Here is a 21251-nt window from a genome sequence, read left to right on the forward strand (position 1 = left end):
CAATTTCCTCTACTTTACGATTGAAAATGAATGGATTTAGATAATTTTGGTATATTATTAAAGAACTGGCCTGCCTACAGCATCATATTTTGTGTGACATTTCAGACTATCTACTCTTTTGCATCTTGACCTAAAATATAATACAAAAACATTGCAACATTTGAAATGTTAGGCATTTTGAGACCTCTGGGGCTTGGAACAGAAGCTGCTAGAAGATATCATTATCATCAATTTAATGGCCTTCTTTCTTTCCGCAGGGTGTCCGAATAATTCCACTGGTTCTCAATGTTTAAATCCCATCACTGCTTTCCAAGGCTGCATGAGGCTCATCTTTATTGATAACCAGCCCAAGGACCTCATCTTGGTTCAGCAAGGATCCCTGGGGAACTATAGTGATTTACATATCGATCTGTGCGGCATCAGAGATAGGTAATGGCATATTCTTCCATAAAGTATTTTTCCTTTCAATGTTATTTTTCCCTGAGTCTTGTGATGGCAGGAGCCAAACCATGCCTGTGAAATACTGCATAGAAAAAATAAAATAGCTGAGAGATGTTTTAAGTAATATACCTTGACCTCATTATTACAGTCATTATTATTTGGACCGAGGAAAGGGGGCTTTCTCAAAATGCATTTCCCCGTGTTATGTCCTAAAGAGATTTTAGACATGACTACAGCCCGAATCACGGAAAGGAATAACACCAAATTTTGGGAAAAGGTAGCTGTTGGTCTAGAAAGCAACCTTTTTGTGAATTAGTGTAAATCTGTTCAGTAGTTTTGGGAATATTAAGGGAAATTATATAAATATGCTGGTGCAGTCCATGCCGTGCAGGTACTGGTGTGCATGTACACAGGGGGACATGCACATCCATGTGGCATGAGGCACCAGGATTCCTCAATGCCACACTTTTCATGGCGGTTGCACCGCCATGAAAGGTGTGGCAGTGAGAAAACTCGTAATATGCTTGGTGGGCTATAGTAGCCCTGCCAAACATATTGCTGCCTCAGGACAGCTGCGCAATTGCCAGGGAACAGTAATTATTTATTTAAAAATAAGACCCACAGAGGTGGTGGTACCCGGTGCATATTAAGGGAAATTATATAAATATGCTGGTGCAGTCCATGCCGCGCAGGTACTGGTGTGCACTCTTTAACATCGTGAAAGAGCTCTCCAACCCCAGCGCAGGAAACAACGACATCACCCCATCGCAAGACCTCTGCAACTCCCTCGCCTCCTACTTCCACAACAAGATTGTGGACATACACAACAGCTTCAGCAGTCAACCGACGCACGCCACGACCACAGCAACGCCACCCACCACCACCCTCCGCGCCTGGACCCCGGTCAGCACCAAAGACACGGTCCGCATGATGAACTCCGTCCACTCCGGATCTCCGACCGACCCCTGCCCTCACCACGTCTTCAACAAAGCCGACGCTATCATCGCACCCCACCTACGGGACATCATCAACACCTCCTTTGACTCCGCCACCTTCCCTGAGAGCTGGAAGCACGCCGAACTCAGCGCTCTACTCAAGAAACCCACAGCGGACCCCACCGAACTCAAGAACTACCGCCCCATCTCGCTCCTCCCGTTTCCTGCAAAAGTCATCGAGAAGACCGTCAACAAACAGCTGGCCGCCTTCCTCGAGACGAATGGATCCCTCGACCCCTCACAGTCTGGCTTCCGAGCCAACCACAGCACCGAGACCGCCCTCATCGCTGCCACCGACGACATCCGAGCCCTGATGGACAACGGAGACACAGCGGCCCTCATCCTCCTAGACCTCTCCGCGGCATTCGACACGGTCTGCCACCGCACCCTAGTGCATCGCCTCAGCAACGTCGGAATCCAGGAGAAGGCACTGGATTGGATCATCTCCTTCCTCAACGGAAGAACGCAGAGAGTCCGCCTACCACCGTACAAGTCAGAGGCCACCGAAGTCATCTGCGGCGTCCCCCAAGGATCCTCTCTGAGCCCCACCCTCTTCAATGTCTACATGAGCCCCCTCGCGGCCATCGCACGCCAACACAACCTCAACATAATCTCCTACGCCGACGACACCCAGCTGATCCTGTCCCTGACCAACGACCCCGCCGCCGCCAGAGCCAACCTGCACGAAGGGATGAAAGAGGTAGCCGAGTGGATGACGACCAGCCGCCTGAAACTGAACTCAGACAAGACGGAGGTCCTCATCCTGGGCTCCTCGCCCTCCGCCTGGGACGACTCCTGGTGGCCCCCCGCCCTGGGCACCGCACCCAAACCGACAGACCACGCACGCAACCTGGGCTTCATCCTGGACTCCTCGCTCTCCATGACCAGACAAGTCAACGCCGTCTCCTCGTCGTGCTTCAACATCCTGCGCATGCTACGGAAGATCTTCCGGTGGATCCCCACCGAGACCAGGAAGACCGTCACCCAGGCCCTCGTCACCAGCCGTCTGGACTACGGCAACTCCCTCTACGCCGGAACCACCGCCAAGCTCCAGAAGAGACTCCAGCGGATCCAGAACGCCTCAGCCAGACTCATCCTCGACATCCCACGCAACAGCCACATCTCCGGACACCTGAGAGACCTGCACTGGCTCCCCATCAACAAAAGAATCACCTTCCGTCTCCTCACCCACGCACACAAAGCCTTACACGACCAAGGCCCGAGCTACCTCAACAACCGAATCAACTTCTACGCTCCGAAACGCCACCTCCGATCAGCCAGCCACGCCCTCGCCGCCGTCCCCCGCATCCGAAGAGCGACAACAGGAGGAAGGTCCTTCTCCTACCTGGCCGCCAAGACCTGGAACTCCCTCCCGACCGACCTGCGCCTGACCCAAGACCACCTCTCCTTCAGGAAGAAGCTGAAGACCTGGCTATTCGAGCAGTAACGGCACCCCACCCCCCCCCCCCCCCCCAAGCGCCTTGAGACCCTACGGGTAAGTAGTGCGCTCTATAAATGTCTTTGATTGATTGATTGCATGTACACAGGGGGACATGCACATCCATGTGGCATGAGGCACCAGGATTCCTCAATGCCACACTTTTCATGGCGGTTGCACTGCCATGAAAGGTGTGGCAGTGAGAAAACTCGTAATATGCTTGGTGGCCTATAGTGGCCCTGTCAAACATATTGCTGCCTCAGGACAGCTGCGCAATTGCCAGGGAACAGTAATTTATTATTTAAAAATAAGACCCGCAGAGGTGGTGGTACCCGGTGCATTAATGAGCCCTAGAAAGGGGGGTTCCATTCAATGTCCCTGGGACCTGGCCCACCCGGGCTCAATTAGAAATGGAGTGCAGGAGCCCGTTCTTCATTAAAAAAAAACAATTCTGCAGGATCTGCATATCCCGTTGGAAATAAAAACAAATGCCTTTTTGGCACTGCTGGATCCCTCTGGGACACCCCAAGATGCTTAGGAGGTCAGGGCGTTTTTACTCTGCCCCCTTTTCTTTTTTTTTTATAGTTTTTGTACTGTGACTCAGCTTAACTGAGTCACAAGATGGCTGCCAAGACTTCCTGGTTTGAAGTGTTGGCAGCCAATCAGATCTCTGCACAAGATCAGTTGTGGATTCTTCGTTTTCCAATATATATAACTGGAAATCTCTTTATTTAACTTGAAAAGTACTAAACAGATTTGCACCATTTAACAAAAAGGACTCTTTCTGGACCAACAGCTACCTTTCTGTCAAATTTGGTGTAATTCCGTTCAGCAATTCGGGCTGTAGTCATGTCTAAAGTTTCCTGTGGACATTGACATGAGAAAAACGTTTTTTCTGACCCCCCCTATTTCTCAACTCCAGCTTGATGGGTCACCCCAACATTTTCAACACAGCAGCTGAAGTGACTTGCAAATTAGATTAGAACATTTTATGAGGCTCCATCAAACAATGCTAAAATTATTGGAAAATTTAAAAACCGCTCATCCTATGGAAACAAGTTCTTAACTATCTTAGCAGTACACAAAGGAATTTTACAGCACCACAGAGCTATCAGGAATCATAATAACACATATCTGGTAGCCTGACTCTTTGAGGAATATCATAATGGTCTATATACATGTGAGAAGCAGGCATCTGAGATCTACTCATTAATTCAAGATGTGAAAACATTCAATGTGCAAGGGAGCACCATAGCACAACAATAAAAGCAACTGGAATTTTTGGTTCGAAGAGAACTGAATCAACAATTACAGGCGCCAACATTGGTGCAGTACCACAGGGCTAAATGCATTCCACGTTGACTTCGGCTTTCTATAAAACCTATGCTTTTCAGATTTTATCTCAACAAGGAGTTTATAGACAGATTGTATTCCATCTTAAACAAATGTTCACTTGACCTCATCTTACTGTTAGTTGAAGAACTTGCAAAGGCTACCAGTGAAATTTCTAAGGAAATTGAAGAAGTTAAACAGAGTTTCCAGATAAGGATGGAAGATGAAGATTGAAATAAAACCTTTTAGGGAATTAATCTAAGATTGGAAAAATATACTAAAGAACTACAGGAAGGGAAGTTGCGAAAATGCAAAAGTGATACTCTGGACTACAAACTGAATGAAGTTTATACATGGGCAGAAGTCTACACACAACGCAGAGTATAGTAAAAAAAGAACGTCACAACTTCATCTGAGGAAAGTCTTGTAACAGACGGGGATCTCAGTACCAACACGGCTCCGGAGCATACACAAATAAGTAGTGAACAATCACTAAAAGAGCAAAGCAGAGACACGACAGCCCAGATATCAGCTCAAGTATCAGGTTTGAAATCTTTTTTCATCCAAAGGAGTGGAAACTGGCCAACCACGGGACCTCCAAAACCAGGTGAAAACAACCATATACATTTTTTTTTAAAGTTTTATATAACACAAACTAGACCTGAATAAATCAGGTATGGGAGCACTTTACATGAGCACCTGTTTTGTTACAGATGGACACATTAATTTTTGTTAGGCACGGGGAGATTACGTGATTTGCCCAGAATCACAGGATGTACATATATGAACCATCACAAAATACCAACTCCATAAACAGGTCATGGTGTGACCCCGGTACAAGCAAGAGTGGCAGTAGTGACCGTTGAGCAGCAATCCCTGTAACCTGGGCATCAAAATGTTACAAATGATAAGTAGTCACTGACACGTTCTTTTAAACCATATCCATGATATTTACAGTCAACTGCAGCCATGACACATAAGCATTACCCTTTTCAGAGTAAATTGAGCCTTCTTCACACTGCTACTACAGCATGAACATCATTCCCTACTGAGTAGGAGCACTACAAACCCTTGATCCACTTACAGAGTGAGCATTAGGCTCGCCATATACTCTACTTCCTTAATCTATGGTGACTGTGCCATGTTTTGCATTAGACACTCAAAATTGACCTACATTGCTACCCTTAGCCAGCCCTATATATACTCATGTATGTCCGTCAAATTCGTGAGGAGGACACATATTGTGGGGAAATATTTGGTTAAAAATGTCTTGTGAGTGATTTGAGATGGCACAGGACTCAAACTCAAACAAGCACAACAAAGAAATATTATAAAAATTGCATAAACTAGCAGAACTGAGCTATTTTTAGAGTGCTGCATGTGTTCATGCTTTACAATAATATCTTATTTGTTACACTTTTTTTATAGCTGTGTCACTTTTGTACAATTTGCTTAACATTTAGTAGACTTCGTTGTAATTATCATTATATTTCTATAGCCAGATAGTAGCCCGATTTGAGTTGTGTGTATATTTATTGTCTTTAATGCTTTTGCCACACATCACAAAATACAATAATAAAACAGAAATGTCTCCAAAATGTTCTAGATAAAATTAGACCTGGGGTACATTTTAATTCATGAATTCATTAAATAATTATGTGAGAGTAATTTGCACGAATTTAGTGTAAAGCTTATTATGGGAAATACCTGAAATTATGTCATTATGACACTTTACATAATGACATGACATTTATGATACAAAATTTGCAGCAAACTCATCATTTGCATATGAAGACAGGTTGCTTTTGTTCACGGTGCTTTTTTTCCCCAATTTCTGTTAGCTCGAAATGCATTCTTTAGTCCAAAATTTGCTTACGGTCGCATTTTGCACTAAAAGAAAGTTAACTTATGGATTTGCTTTTTTGTGATTACACATAATTGTATGTCATTTTGCCAAAATGACGCAACATAGTCTTTGTCTTTGATCGTAACTGGAATGTCTGTTTGGGGCCAGGGAATAGAATAGTCTTCCGATGTTAAGAATTATGATAATCAAAAAAGAAGAAATGTCTACAAGAGAGTTCAGACTGCCGTAGGGAGGTATATGTAGCTCAGAAGTAACAACATTTTGGAAGGTTTACCCAGCATATCACACAAATTTATAGAAAACAATTGGACATTTTTATTATTTGACCCTTCAAATGATTTCCCAGTGTAATGCGTTGATCTGTACAATGGCGTAATTTGCTGTTTATCAGTCCAGACATCTATCTCAGTGTCTCACAGACAAAATTGTTCTGAATTTGGACAAACAGTAAGTCGAAAGTCTCATCCGAAATGTTCAAGTTTTAAGCCTTTTTGCAGATGCTACAGGAAGAGGTCACTTTTGGATACAGATGGCAACTACACCTGGTACTTCAGACTGAAGCATGAGGACATGGTGTCTGATTTGCCTTCATTTATAAGAAAGTCACCAAGCAGCGGGAGACCAAGCTGTTTCTGGCTAAGGCCAGTTAGAAGTCTAAGGGCTTGATTTAGGTCTCGGCAGATGGGTTATTCCGTCACAATGGTGAAGGATATCCCATCCGCCAAAATATAAATCCCATAGGATTAAATGGGATTGACATTTCGGCAGGTGAGATATCCGTCATCTTTGTGATGGAGCAACCCATCTGCCGAGATGTAACTCAGGCCCTAAAGTGATCTCTTTCTCCCACAGGTTAGTCACTTGTAAGGGAACTTTTCCCACAGGTTAGTCACTTGTCAGGGAACAATCTATATATGGTTCCATAAATAACACAAAATACACCATAGAAAATAACTCCACTCCCGTAAACCATTTGGAATGGTGATGCTGTTCCCCTGTTTCATGCTCTTCCTCATTGTTGGATAAGATCCAAATATTGACAAAAATGAGATTAGTGCACTATGCTGTATCTGTTCAGTACACTTTATGCAGCGCAAAAGACAATCCTTTGCAACCCTAGTGGCTCCAACCATGTTTCCTCCTTTCACCTCCATTATTCCAGCCCTGGTGCCTAAGAATAAGCTAAGCCCTGCCAAGGTGTTTGCTTCCCAGTTTATCATAGCCCTTTTTGGATTCAGCATAGACACCACTGACACAAAAAGTAAGCACCCCTCTTAAAGAGGAAAACATCAGAGGAAGTATCCATGTGGCGAGGGAAACAGTTGAATCAAACTTCAACAATCTTAGTAGAGCACCTCCAAAGGGCTCAGAGATTTGCCTTCATGGAGGAGATTTTCAGGTCCAACTGAGAAGCCCTTATAACGCTTAGTAAAGACTATGGAGTTAGGTAGAATGATAATTTGGAGTAAGATAATCTCCTTTCCTTGTATTATATAGAGATGTATGTTTATATCTGTCTTTTGAAAATGTTACTGGCCTGAACACTTCACCTGAAAGGGGGCATCTCTTATCCATCTCAGCCCGATTGAGAAGAAGTTTCATTAATTCTGAATGTAGTATAAAAAGCTGTTGCAGGCTTGGAATTGACTTTGCCTTCTGTTTTTTTGCAGAATTGTATAGCGCATACTCAACCTAAAGGTATTGGAGCGCTTTGCATGAACACCAGTTACGTTACACAAGGACACGTTCATTTTTTGGTAGCCGCATGGAGACTGAGGGATTTGCTCAGAATCACAGGATGCTGAGCTGACGCCGAGGCTCGAACCAGGTTCCCTAGATCCAAAGAAGGTAGCTCTAGCCGTAAGTGCTAATCACTCGCCTTGAGGCGGAAAGCCGGGGCTCTTAGCGCTCGCTTGCGCTGCTATCTTTCTGTGTTATTTGTAATTGAGAAGAATTGCACAGATACTTTTGCCACTACGAACGCTGCCTTCAGCATCTAAAAATTAGTAAGAACTGATCCATTTTAAAAAATTGTAGATATCTTAAATAGCCCGTTTTTATCTTTGTTCTTACCTGGGGTGAGATTACTTCCCTCCAGGCAGCAGTCAAACAGGACAGCGCAGCTAAGCTGTGAGTGACGCTGGGCACTCCCCCCCACCCACCGGAGCCGCCATCTTGGGAAGGGAAGGGAGACGGTGCAGTCCATCGTCCCTCCCGCCCTCCCATAGTACTTAAGAGACGCCCATCTTACAAAACGGCATTGCTTGTTATTTTGTGCTAATCACTCGCCTTGAGGCGGAAAGCCGGGGCTCTTAGCGCTCGCTTGCGCTGCTATCTTTCTGTGTTATTTGTAATTGAGAAGAATTGCACAGATACTTTTGCCACTACGAACGCTGCCTTCAGCATCTAAAAATTAGTAAGAACTGATCCATTTTAAAAAATTGTAGATATCTTAAATAGCCCGTTTTTATCTTTGTTCTTACCTGGGGTGAGATTACTTCCCTCCAGGCAGCAGTCAAACAGGACAGCGCAGCTCAGCTGTGAGTGACGCTGGGCACTCCCCCCCACCCACCGGAGCCGCCATCTTGGGAAGGGAAGGGAGACGGTGCAGTCCATCGTCCCTCCCACCCACCTCACTTACCAATGGATAAAAACATCCGCTCCGCACGTCCGCGCAGCGGGCGGGCGCAGCGGGCGCGCCGAAGGCGCGCCAAAGGCAAGCCCGTCTGCGCCCGTCCGCGCTGAGGACGCGCTGCAGGACGGGCTGGACCCTCGGTCCCCAGGCATTGACACGCCTTCCTCCCGGGGGGACCTATATGGCACTCTTTTGTCCCTTAGACCCCCTGCACTCTGCTGCCATCATCAGCTCAGACCCGAGGTATTGTGTCGCGCCCACCTGTGTCCCTCGTGTAACGTTCCTTTTGCCGGTCCTACTCAGGCCCGCATTCATTCAATCTCTCCTTTGCCGGCCAGTCATACCTCCCAATCCAAACAGGGATTTTTGATCAATGCGCGCTCATTGATCAAACATGGGATTGAATTTCACGATTTTGTTAGTTCAAGGAATCCTGACTGGATCTTTGTTACAGAAACGTGGGCCACTGAGTCTTCTGGCCATGATCTGCTTCTGGCCATTCCTGAAGGATACACCTTTCTAAGGTTAGACAGAGAACGCTGTAGAGGGGGCGGAATAGCCATTCTTTTTAAATCTACTCTCACATGTACCATAAAACCCTTATCGATCTCTACGGATCCTTTTGAGGCGCTATACTTCTGTATTGTGCATACCCCGGTGAGCTCCTTTTCTGGCATACTACTTTATAGGCCCCCTGGGTCTAGAGCTAATTTTTGCTCAGAACTTTTTAGAATTTTGGAACCTTACTTTGGTAGACCCCATCTCACTATTCTGGGCGACATTAATTTTCACTTAGAGGATTTTACTTCGAAAGAGACCTGCTCTCTACTTAATTCTCTGGAGGCATGTGACTTTGTACAACGAGTTCTCCACCCGACTCATAAGGCGGGGCATATCCTTGACGGGATCTTTTCCAACGACCCCAGATTAGGGGTTGGGACACCGGTCCCGATTACCTGGTCTGACCATTTAGCAGTCCCGCTGTTTCTAGACATTCCCTGCCCCGTTGCCATTGTGGGCTCTGGCAAAAAACAATTCAAAAGGAGTTTCAAAAATTTTACTAAGGAGGCTGTGGCCCCTTTTATTCTCAATGCCCATATTTCAACTCAGCGGAAGGTGGATGAGTCGGCCCAAGAACTCGCTGATGCCATCACCAGAGCCGCTGACGAACTAGCTCCTCCTTCCCTGAAAGCTGCAGCTAGACAGAAGCCAACTGCCCCCTGGTTTTCCGTCGATCTGAGGCTCCTCAGACAAACTTGCAGACAGAAGGAACGTAGGTGGCGTAAATCCTGGGATATCAAGGATAGAGAAGGCTATAAGAGCCTACTACGTGAGTACAAAAAGAGAGTCATTAAGGAAAAACAGGATTATTTTTCCAATTTAACCTGTTCTTTAACATCCTCCAAAGAGCTCTTCAAAATAGTGGACTCTTTGTGCTCTCTCCAGGCCCCCGATCCTGTAGTAGCTTCCCAGGAGCTATGCAATGATATATCAGACTTTTTCTATAAAAAGATAGATGATATCTACATAGCTCTAAAGTCGCAGGGGAACTCGCTTAATGCTGAGGACTTCTCCCAAATTAAACGTCTGGAAGCTTGGACTAAAGAATCCTCTCACTCCCTTGATCACTTCCCTGCCCTCTCGCTAGAGGATCTTAATAGCCTGTTGGATAAAACTAAATCGTCATCTCCACTCGATCCAGTTCCTCTGAAAGTACTAAAGAACTGCAGAGAGATCATTCTTCCTTCAATGATGGAAGTCATGAATGGAGCATTGGAACAGGGCATCTTCCCGTCACTCTGGAAGAAAGCCATCGTGAAGCCGCTGCTGAAAAAGACCACCTTGGACCCTGGAGTACTGAAGAACTTTAGACCCATCTCTCTGCTGCCGGCCCCTGCTAAGATGTTGGAGACCCATTTGAATTTCCATCTTTCAAACTTCCTCGATACCTCTGGTTTCTTGGACGGGTCCCAACATGGCTTTAGAAAGCTGCATAGCACGGAGTCTGCTTTGACGAAAGTCATGGACAACATCCGCAGAAAAGTGGATTTGGGTCTAACCACCGTACTGGTGTTGCTGGATCTTTCAGCAGCATTTGACACCCTGTCTCCCCTTACTTTAACAACTAGGTTAAGGGAGGCAGGGGTAGAAGGACCGGCACTCAGTCTCCTGAGCTCCTTTCTTCAACAACGAGAGCAGCGTGTCATGCTAGGTGAATACCTCTCCCCCGCTAAGTCTTTGCAATGTGGGGTGCCACAGGGGTCGGCATTAAGTCCGACCCTGTTTAACATCTACGTGGCCCCACTTGCAAGACTAGTAAGATCTCAGGGGATGGAGGTAGTGTCGTATGCCGACGACACGCAGATTATGGTATCCCTGACTCACTCTGTGGGTGAAACCGCTTCTAACTTTAGGGCCTGCATGCAACTTGTTGCAGAGTGGATGATTGCCAACTCCCTAAAGTTGAACGGGGACAAGACAGAGGTCCTGGTCTTTGGCAAGGACCAGGGCATATGGTCAGATGATTGGTGGCCTCCTTCTTTAGGTAGCTGCCCAACACCAACACAATCTGCCAGGAACCTAGGCGTCATCTTCGACACCCAGCTCTCCATGGAGCTTCAGGTCAACAGAACGGTGGCTACCTGTTGGGGAGTCATCAAGACCTTGAAAAGAATCGTACACTACTTGTCCCCTCAGGCACGGAAACAGGTGGTGATCGCCCTTGTTGGCTCAAGGCTTGATTACTGCAACTCAGTGTACGCCGGGGCCAACAAGGGCCTGCTTCAGCGTCTGCAGGTCATACAAAACGCGGCAGCGCGGTTTGCTCTCGCTTTGCCCTGGCTGGCCTCGATGACCTTAGCGAGGAAGAACCTCCACTGGCTCCCCATCCCCTCAAGGATCACTTTTAAACTCCTTTGCCTTACATATAAGGCTTTAACTGCAGGCCCAGCTGATGCCCTTGGATCACTTCTCTCTAGATACGTTCCGAGTAGATGTCTCCGATCCAGTGAGCGCAATCAACTGGTAATTCCCAGAGCCAAGAAGGCTAGATGGGGGAGCAAAGCTTTTTCCATACTGGCTCCTCTGATGTGGAATTCACTCCCCCTGGAAATCAAAACACTGCCCTCCCTTGACCTCTTTAGGAAGTCATTGAAAACTTGGCTCTTTATCAATGCTTACCAGTAGGCTCTGTTTCTTTTCGCTCACAGTCGTTATTTGGATTAGGCGCCTTGACGCCCATTGGGCATAGCTGCGCAATATAAATAATGTTTCATTCATTCATTCATTCACATCCTTCTTCTTTGGAGGTGGTCTAACATTTTGACTGAGATCCTCAACCCATCCTCCATACCAGTGGATCTTTTGCTTTCATTCAATTAATTGGTCCTGTCATAGATGCTTGGGAGAACTCCTGTCAACAAATAGATAGCCAGATGCAATAGGCCTGTTCTGGACAATCCCCATATTTTGCTTTTCCATGTGTCACTTGAGAGTGTACTCCAGGAACCAGAAACCAAATATCTTCCTGAAGGAGCTTCCAGAGAATTAAGGAAATGTGACTCTATGGGTTGAAAGGTTTCTGGATCTAACAGCCTGGCCCTCCACACTGCTAATGTCACCTGTCATTTGGGCTGCTTTGCCAATGCCTTGTGGGAAACGGTTAAACTGAACTTCACCAGGTTTCCAGACCACACTAAGAGACCAGACCTGGTCAATTATGGATTGGATTCATCCATACAGATTTTGAGGTGTAGACTGGAATCTGTGGACACTCTAGCTCGATCCATAGGTACAGCTGTCATGCTAGGTTAGCATACTTGGGTGCATTCCACTGTCTTCTCCTGTTGGTGAACTCATAGACATTACAAATCCATCTCCTGCAGGAGCACTTCAAAAACCTCCTTAGCATGACATTTATTCAAACTGTAAAGAAAGATTTGCAGCTACTCCAGAGTGATGCAATCCCATTAAGGACAATCTTCTCAGTCTTTCCAGACACCCCAGCAGTTATATCCCACATTTGGGGCAGGAATGGATCTAGAGGTCAATCATCAAGAGCAGCAGCAGCATTATCTACTGGGTCTGCTGCCTCAAAATCCCTCAGATTCCCCTCTCACATTGTAACCTTTCAGAAGAGGGGGGTCTCCCGTTTTTCACCCGTTAGTAGGTGATCTGCATGAATTACTGGTTCATCTAGCTAACCCTAAAAGGCAATTCCCTACCCATCCTGTCCCTCCCTCAAGACCACCCTTCTTCTACCAGGATGTACTCTCCTTGGCATACCTTAATTTGGGAAATTTAAGTCCTTTGTTTAGTGAATAAGGGGGTCAGAGATTTGATACCCATGGAAGAAAGGCCACATGATTCCATTCCATTTACTTCTTTGTCCCCAAAAAGGACAAAGCAAAGCAACAGGGAATCTTGTCAGTAGTGACTCACCTAACAGCCTCCCTCGATGTTTTCTTGCTTAGGATAGGCAATTCACTTAGGTAGCAGTGACAGGCATCACACAGGTATCAGCTACTGCAGCATAATGTCGATAGGAAAACTGCACCAGACTAGATATTGTGTAATCGGCGAAGGGCCCTTTCGAAACTGTAAAGTCACATGATTGAGAGGTGAACAGATGCAAGACTTGTGCAAACTATGATTTTGTAAAGTCAACTTCCTGTCCAGAGTTAGTTATTTTTGATGACGCATCTGACATCTGGCTGTTGTGTGACCACAAATCAAATACCTCAGCATCACGAGTACTCAGGTGGGTCTTGCAACAGATTTGGATAACACAAAAAACTAAGTGACAACCAACAAAAAGAACCTACCTAGAAGGAATGCATATTCCACGGATGAATAATATTTATAATAGACCTGGAGCTAGCAATTTATTGGGTCGATTTATGTGTCTAAATCTCAGCTAGGAGCAGAGCATAAGAGACCTTGGAGCCAGTCTGAGAAAGTTATTTTGCCATCTGCCACCCCCAACACCATGTGCCCCTGAAACAAAGGTAAACAGTCTAAACAAGAATGGTTAGCAGCCATAACTGCACCTTCAAATATAGGCATATATAGTCCTATCATCACTAGAATACGTGACACTCAGGGCAATTTACTGTAGTGTCATTATGTGAAATTACATCAACATTAGGTCAAATTAGGTGTAATTATGCAAAATGCATCACTATAATTGCCCGACCGGTCTATTCGTGTAAAAATGTAACTCAAAAATGTAATTTTGAGTTGATTTTCGATTGCTCTCATTCAAAACTTGGCTAGCATTTGAATTTGGAGTTTTGTGCCCAAGAATTATCCCACAGATCTGCTCAGGTAAAAAATTCTACTGAAAAGTTTGTTGGAAATGGTCCTCTCATGTAAAAACTCTTCCTGAAATGCCGCTCCCGTTCAAAATCTCTGATTACGAGGTCTACATAAAAATTCCAAGATGTGGCATAATGCCATAGTCTCTGTTGTTTTGCTTACATTTCGTTACACAAAATTGTGAAAATTCTGCCAGTTACTCCGGTATCATGAAAATTCTGTCCAGACCTAGCATCACCTACTTCCTATGAAATAATCTGTTCTTTCATCCAAATGCATCTTTTCCCTGGTGGAGACAGCTGAGCTTCCACCACCCTCTACACTTTCCTGTCGAATTCATTCACAGAGTTTAATGGTATCAAGATGGGTGGCAATGGACATACACCAAAAATTGGTGGAATCCTGGTTCATCCCCCTTTTTTGGATCCCCTGCCTGAATGAGAGGCTGGACAACAACTGAATTTGCAATGTAGGATTCTTAGCCTACTCCACCATAGGAAACTGACTCCCATTGCATCCGCTCCCAGAGGACTATTGGGTCCATAGTTTCAGAAGGCATGCCCTTCATTATGAAGGTTTTTTAAATGTATTTGTACTGCACAAGACTACGGTGCACCTCATCGCGGTTTCTAACAGGAAAAAAACACACTCAGGGAGCCAACTCTGTGCTTCAGGACCCTTTCATTTACATTTTACATAAACAACCCCTCACTGTGTATATTTGCCTTTAAAATATGTAAACAATGTCACTGGTCTATCATTTTGCTTTGGAATTACAGTGTGGTAGCATTGAGAATTTTGGATGTAATCCTCTGGCCATGTAGGGCCAGGCACCTTTGGTATAAATTCCCCTCCTGTTCAACGGGGAAGCTTAGAAGCCTAAATACAGCAGATGGATTGCAGCTAGTAGCAGAAATGGTGCATTAACCACCCAAACCGATTGACAGCTCTCTCTCTAAATGAACCAATAACATATCTTAACTCAGGTTTGATTCACAATGATGTGAAGCTAGAAGCACAAACTACACATATGTTATACTTAATCCTGTAGATAGCATACAACTTTTTAGTTAATCATCAATTTCCCCTGTGTTCACGTCTAAAGTGTGCATGTCATAATTTGTGTATCTATTGTTGATATGTTCATGCTTTTCTGCCCTAGCGATATTAACTTCCACATGTTGGGCTGTTATTTTTGCCTCCTTTACCAAGGGATGTACAGGCTTCAAGTATTATAGGAGGATATGATGGATTACAACTGCAGGGCAGACCTGACCTCTTCAGAAATGCCCACAAATTCATAAAAAACATGATTAGTATTCTGTAGCTGGAAGAGTCAGAAGAGAGGCTGATCACTCTAATATATTGGCAGAGAGTTTACCATTCAGTGAGTGTATGTCTGGCTCTGAATTGTCCAGTTACACACTGATACAATGTGCAACTACACAACTGCTGGTGGAGGCATGCCTATGATAGTGCAGAATGTGCTGTATTGTGTAGTGCATTCAGGGCAGACCTGCTACAGTAATTGGTGGGAGTTCGAGAACTTCCATGGGTGCTCGTTATTTTGGGTGGAATTTCATTTTTTCACATTACCAGGATTATTGCTTTCGTTATGTGAGTGCAAAGTAACAAGTACACAATTTTACGTGCCAACAACTTTGGACACATTTAAAGAAACTGCACACAATTTCTATAACAATTATACATGCTGCTACCTGATCCTAGACATTTTCTTTTAGACGTGCCGGGTAGCACGTGGGGTGGAAATGTTGTATTTCCCAGACATACTCCCACATTCTTATTCAGTGCCTTCCTGAAAATACTCCAGATTTAAACCGGAAGGGAACACTTGGTCGAACGTACCATCTTCTATTAATTTGGTGAACACCCTTGCTTTGGAGAAAAAGTACATATATATATATATATATATATATATATATACATATATATATATATATATATATATATATATTCACTGAAAAAACCATAGGTTTAACACCAGTTATAGTTAGCTGGAAATTTTACTGATATAAAACCATTGAAATTCCCACGTTATAGTTAGATGGACTCACTATAACTTGCGCGTGCAATGCACTGCTGATGACGTCACATATTACATCACTCATGACATGGTCAGTGACATCACTCATGACATCACTGATGACACCATCCAGTGAATGTGTGTCTTTCTGAAAAATAAATATATTTTATATATGTATATGTAAAAGTTGATGGAAGAATAAATGTTTAAATAAGTGTCTAAATGGATGGTTTTAAAAAAAAAATTGATTGGTTAACTGGCTTATTAAGTGTATGTTAGTGAATACATATATTAGTGAGTAATGTTTAAATATTTAAATATATGTATTAGTGTTTCACTTTGTTTATAAGTGGCTGCATGGGTTGGTGAGTAGCTACATGTGTAGGTATATGGGTTATTAGATGTTTTTTTAGTATCAGTATGAGTGTTTGTATGGTTTAGTGGGGGTATTACTTATCACATAGATGCATGAATGGCTGACTCTCTCTTTGTATGTGTTTTGAAGACAGCATATGTGCAGGACTGTATGGGTGGATGAGTGTGTATATGTGTGTGTTACTGCGTGAATGACTGTCTCACTAGTGTCTTTATCAGTAACTACATATGTTTTAATCTAGTATATGTGAATATTGATGTATATAAGTGAGTATATGTGAGAGTAAGAGATTGTAAGAGTTCCTGTTTAAATAAGTATGTGTTTCTATAAGTGATTGTTTAAGAGAGTAAGTATGTGTAAGTTTCCTTAGAAGTAAGGTGGTAGTGTGTGTTTAGATGTATATGCAAATAAATGGATGTTCAATAGTTTACTTGCATGTGTGAGTATGTTTGAGAGTAACTTTTGGATGACTGTTGGTGTGTAACAGGATGTATAGGTGTATCACTACATATGATGAGTGAGTATATGTATGAGTGACTATATAGAACTGTTGGTGAATGAGTGGATGTGTATATAGATGGTGGAATTATTGAATTGGTTGTTGTAACTTTTATGTGTATCTCCATTTTTTTGAAAATGTTAATTTCTATTTTTGAATATGTGTTTCATGGGTTACATTACACTGAAAGGAGGTCTGTCACTCTGTCTCAAGGATGATGTCATCAGTGATGTCATGAGTGATGTCACTGACCATGTCATGAGTGATGTAATATGTGACGTCATCAGCAGTGCATTGCACGCACAAGTTATAGTGAGTCCATCTAACTATAACGTGGGAATTTCAATGGTTTTATATCAGTAAAATTTCCAGCTAACTATAACTGGTGTTAAACCTATGGTTTTTTCAGTGAATTTGATAGGTTTTTTAAATGCTAATTCCTAACTATAACTGGTGTGAAACCTATGGTTTTTTCATTGAATTTCATAGGTTTTTAAAATGCTAATTCCTTTGTATATCGAGTTTCTAACCTTTTTTTTTTTTTTACAATTTGCTGTTTTTTTTAAAGTATTCATTTTTTTTATATAATTTTTTTCTTTTGCGCTCTGGGTGCGCGCTCCGGGAAGCTTTCAGCTAAGCTCTCCAGTAAGCTTTTCCGTGAGCTCATCTGAAAGCGCACCCAGAGCGCTACTGTCGTTCGTGAAAAAAAATATGAATGAAAAGTTAATAATAATGCAAAACATTTCGTACCATACAAATAAAATTAGTTTTTTTTAATAAGGAAAATGATTATGCATTTCTGTAAAAGTTTGATGACGTCACTTCGGCGCGCAACGTAAGTGCCCTCGGAAGCGCCTAGGTTCGCGGCGCGTAAACGCACGCAAAAGCGCCTACGATCGCGCCACGTTTGCGCCCCGGAAGCGCCTACGATCGCGCTGCGTAAACGCACCGGAAGTGCTCCGGAGCGCGCAGCGTAAACGCGTCGGGTCATGTGACCCTAAAATAACACTTTTCATTGGTTGCTAACAGTTTTTTTTTACAATGAATGAAATCCCCACCCATTTCCTTCACTTCTTCTTTCACTTTTGTGACTGAAAGACCTGCCTTTTTGCTCTTGCATATTTCTTGGTTAATCATGGCTGCCAGACCATCCAGCAGTGAAGATGAGCCTGAATTCATCGATGAAGAGCCTCCTCAACCAAAGGTGAAAGAGCATTTCATTTGGAAATTTTTTAAGTTTCCAGCAGACCAGAAAAAGGTGAATGCACCAAAAGTGGAGTGCAGGATCTGCAAACAGGTCCTGTCACGGGGTAACCCCCCAAAAAAGTACTCTTTTGGCAACTTTACCATGATTCAACATGTGGAGGGGAGGCACCCCCAGAATTTTGCCCGGGAAAGTGTCAGGGCTCTGGCACAAGAGGTTCCCAGAGATGGGGCCTCTACATCAACCGGAGGAGCAACTTCTTCTGGGAGAGAGCAATCGCAGGAGCAGGTGCCAAACATACAACCTGCATTTCACCATGGGGTCGTCAAATGCAGATACTGCAATCAACTCCTCACCTATGGGGAGCAAAGTGTCCTGCTCATGGTTCGAGCATTGGAGAACCATCGCTGCCCTTCCCACCCCTAATTTTTTTGTTTTCTTTTTGCTCCTGTTGAGCAGTTTCCATTCCCTGTTTTTGTTCCTGTTCAGTTAAAAGAAGAAAACCAAAAGTTCTTTTCAGAACTACCTCCAATTCTCATCAAAGAGCTATATTCTTAAAAAAATGAAGAGTAAGTGAAATATAGTGCATTGATAATTGAAAGGAGAATGAGTAAGAAAGAACAGAAAGGTATGGGAGGTGAAAGGAAGTGAAGTAGGAGGAATGAAAGAAGGTGAGTGTTAGAAAAGAAAGTTATGACACAGTGAATAAACTGGAGGCCTCATTTCTGAAAAGTGACGCATCGCTACGTGAAAACAGCGATGCGTCACTTTTCTGGACGCACTCCTTATGACATTCCAGATATGTCATATTTAATATATGACTAATCAATTCGCAAGGAGTTACAGATATGTCAGTATTTCTGACGTATCTGTAAACACAAAAGTAACGCATTGCTGGAGTGCGTCACAAAAGTGACGCAACTCCAGTAATGTGTCCTTTCACATGGAAAAAGCACCATGTGAAAGGTTTGCTGTGAAGCAGGCGCAAGATTTTGACGCAACAGCATCCTAAAAGTGACGCACTGCGTCATTATTACCAAGCTTTTTGCAGGGGAACACCCCCTCTGCATGCATTATACCTGACGCTATTTTTAAAAAGTGACGCATCTAGGTACATGGGTCACTTTTTAAAACTCTGCGCCACATTATATCTGCATCAGGTATAATGTATGCAGAGGGGGCAATCCCTCGCAAAAAGCTTGGTAATAACGACGTACTGAAATCTATGAGATTTCTCTGCGTCACTTTTAGGATGCTGTTGCGTCAAAATCTTGCGCCTGCCTCGCGTCACTTTCATGTTTACAGATATGTCAGAAATACTGACGTATCTGTAACTCCTTGCAACATGATTCGTCATACATTAAATATGACACATCTGGAATGTCATAAGGAGTGCGCACAGAAAAGTGACGCATCGCACCAGCAGTGTAATAAAATGTGCCTCGTTGCACTATATTTAAAGGACGCAACAGCATCCTAAAAGTGACGCAGTGAAATCTCAAAGATTTCACTGCGTCGCTATTACAAAGCTTTTTGCGAGGGAACACCCCCTCTGCATGCATTATACCTCACGCAGATATAATGTGGCGCCTGATTTTAAAAAGTGACCCATCTACCTAGATACGTCACTTTTTAAATATAACGCAACGAGGCACATTTTTTTACACCACTGGTGCGATGCGTCACTTTTCTGTGCGCACTCCTTATGACATTCCAAGTAACGCATTGCTGGAGTGCGTCACAAAAGTGACACAACTCCAGTAATGTGTCCTTTCACATGGAAAAAGCACCATGTGAAAGGTCTTGCGTCAGTCTAACACCTGCTGTAAAGCAGGCGCAAGATTTTGATGCAACAGCATCCTAAAAGTGACGCAGTGAAATCTCAAAGATTTCACTGCGTCGCTATTACAAAGCTTTTTGCGGGAGAACACCCCCTCTGCATGCATTATACCTGACGCTATTTTTAAAAAGTGACGCATCTAGGTACATGGGTCACTTTTTAAAACTCTGCGCCACATTATATCTGTGTCAGGTATAATGTATGCAGAGTGGGCATTCCCCCGCAAAAAGCTTGGTAATAACGACGTACTGAAATCTATGAGATTTCTCTGCGTCACTTTTAGGATGCTGTTGCGTCAAAATCTTGCGCCTGCCTCGCGTCACTTTTATGTTTACAGATATGTCAGAAATACTGATGTATCTGTAACTCCTTGCAACATGATTCGTCATACATTAAATATGACACATCTTGAATGTCATAAGGAGTGCGCACAGAAAAGTGACGCATCACACCAGCAGTGTAAAAAAATTTGCCTCGTTGCACTATATTTAAAAAGTGACGCATCTAGATAGATGCGTCACTTTTTAAATATTGCGTAACAATGCGCATTTTTTTACACCGCTGGTGCGTCACAAAAATTGATGCACAGGCGGCGCAAAACTGGCAGCGCAAGGCCTTCATAAATATGGCCCTGGATTTTCCCTGTGCTTCGCCGGTGCGCGTACTATGCGCTTCCCCCGCGCAAAACGAAAAAAAAAATAAAAAATGTAATGCCCCGCAGGACCCTATTTTAGCCCCCACATCAAACCTAGGGGGTCAGAGGGGGTCTACTCTTCCCCCTTATGGTCATTTGCCCCTTTTTTTTTCAAACCCCTTGTGTCTCGATTTTACCGAGACACAAGATGGCGGCCGCTCCAGACTGTTTAGAATGTTTACAGACACCCAAGAGCCAATCAGCTTCCTGCGCGCAAGTCGCGTGTCGCGCCTGGAGCGCACTCCGGTGCGCGCACCGGAGAGCGCCTATAGATATATATATTTTTGGGAACCTAAAATACTCAAAATCCACTGCAGCACATATCTTGAGACATAGCAAAGGCACATCGGGCTACCAGTCCCTTCAATTTTGCCAAGTTTGCTGGAAATCCATTCAGCCGTTCGGGCTAAAAGTGAAATCGACCGCCCTATGGAAATTTACATGGGGAAAACGCGTTTTGGGACCCCCCTTTTATCTCGGCCCCCGCTTGACGTATCCCCCCCAAACTTTCAAGGAAGGACCGGAGCTCGACGAGGCCATTTTCTAGAAATTTTCAGGCAGATTCGTCAA

The 21251-nt window shown here is 44.0% G+C and overlaps 1 protein-coding gene across 1 annotated transcript in view; it reads left to right on the forward strand.

Moving 5' to 3' along the window:
* The window catches only part of LOC147732599 (contactin-associated protein-like 5), an 864951-nt gene that overhangs the window by 224458 nt on the left and 619242 nt on the right, over positions 1–21251 (forward strand). The window contains exon 7 of the mRNA XM_086954286.1: positions 258–429. Within this exon, the coding sequence (XP_086810412.1) occupies positions 258–429 (172 nt within the window). The remainder of the gene's footprint in view (positions 1–257; positions 430–21251) is intronic.

This window comes from Lissotriton vulgaris, chromosome 2_1 (genome assembly GCF_964263255.1).
Source record: "Lissotriton vulgaris chromosome 2_1, aLisVul1.2, whole genome shotgun sequence".
NCBI classification, from domain to species: Eukaryota; Metazoa; Chordata; class Amphibia; order Caudata; family Salamandridae; genus Lissotriton; species Lissotriton vulgaris.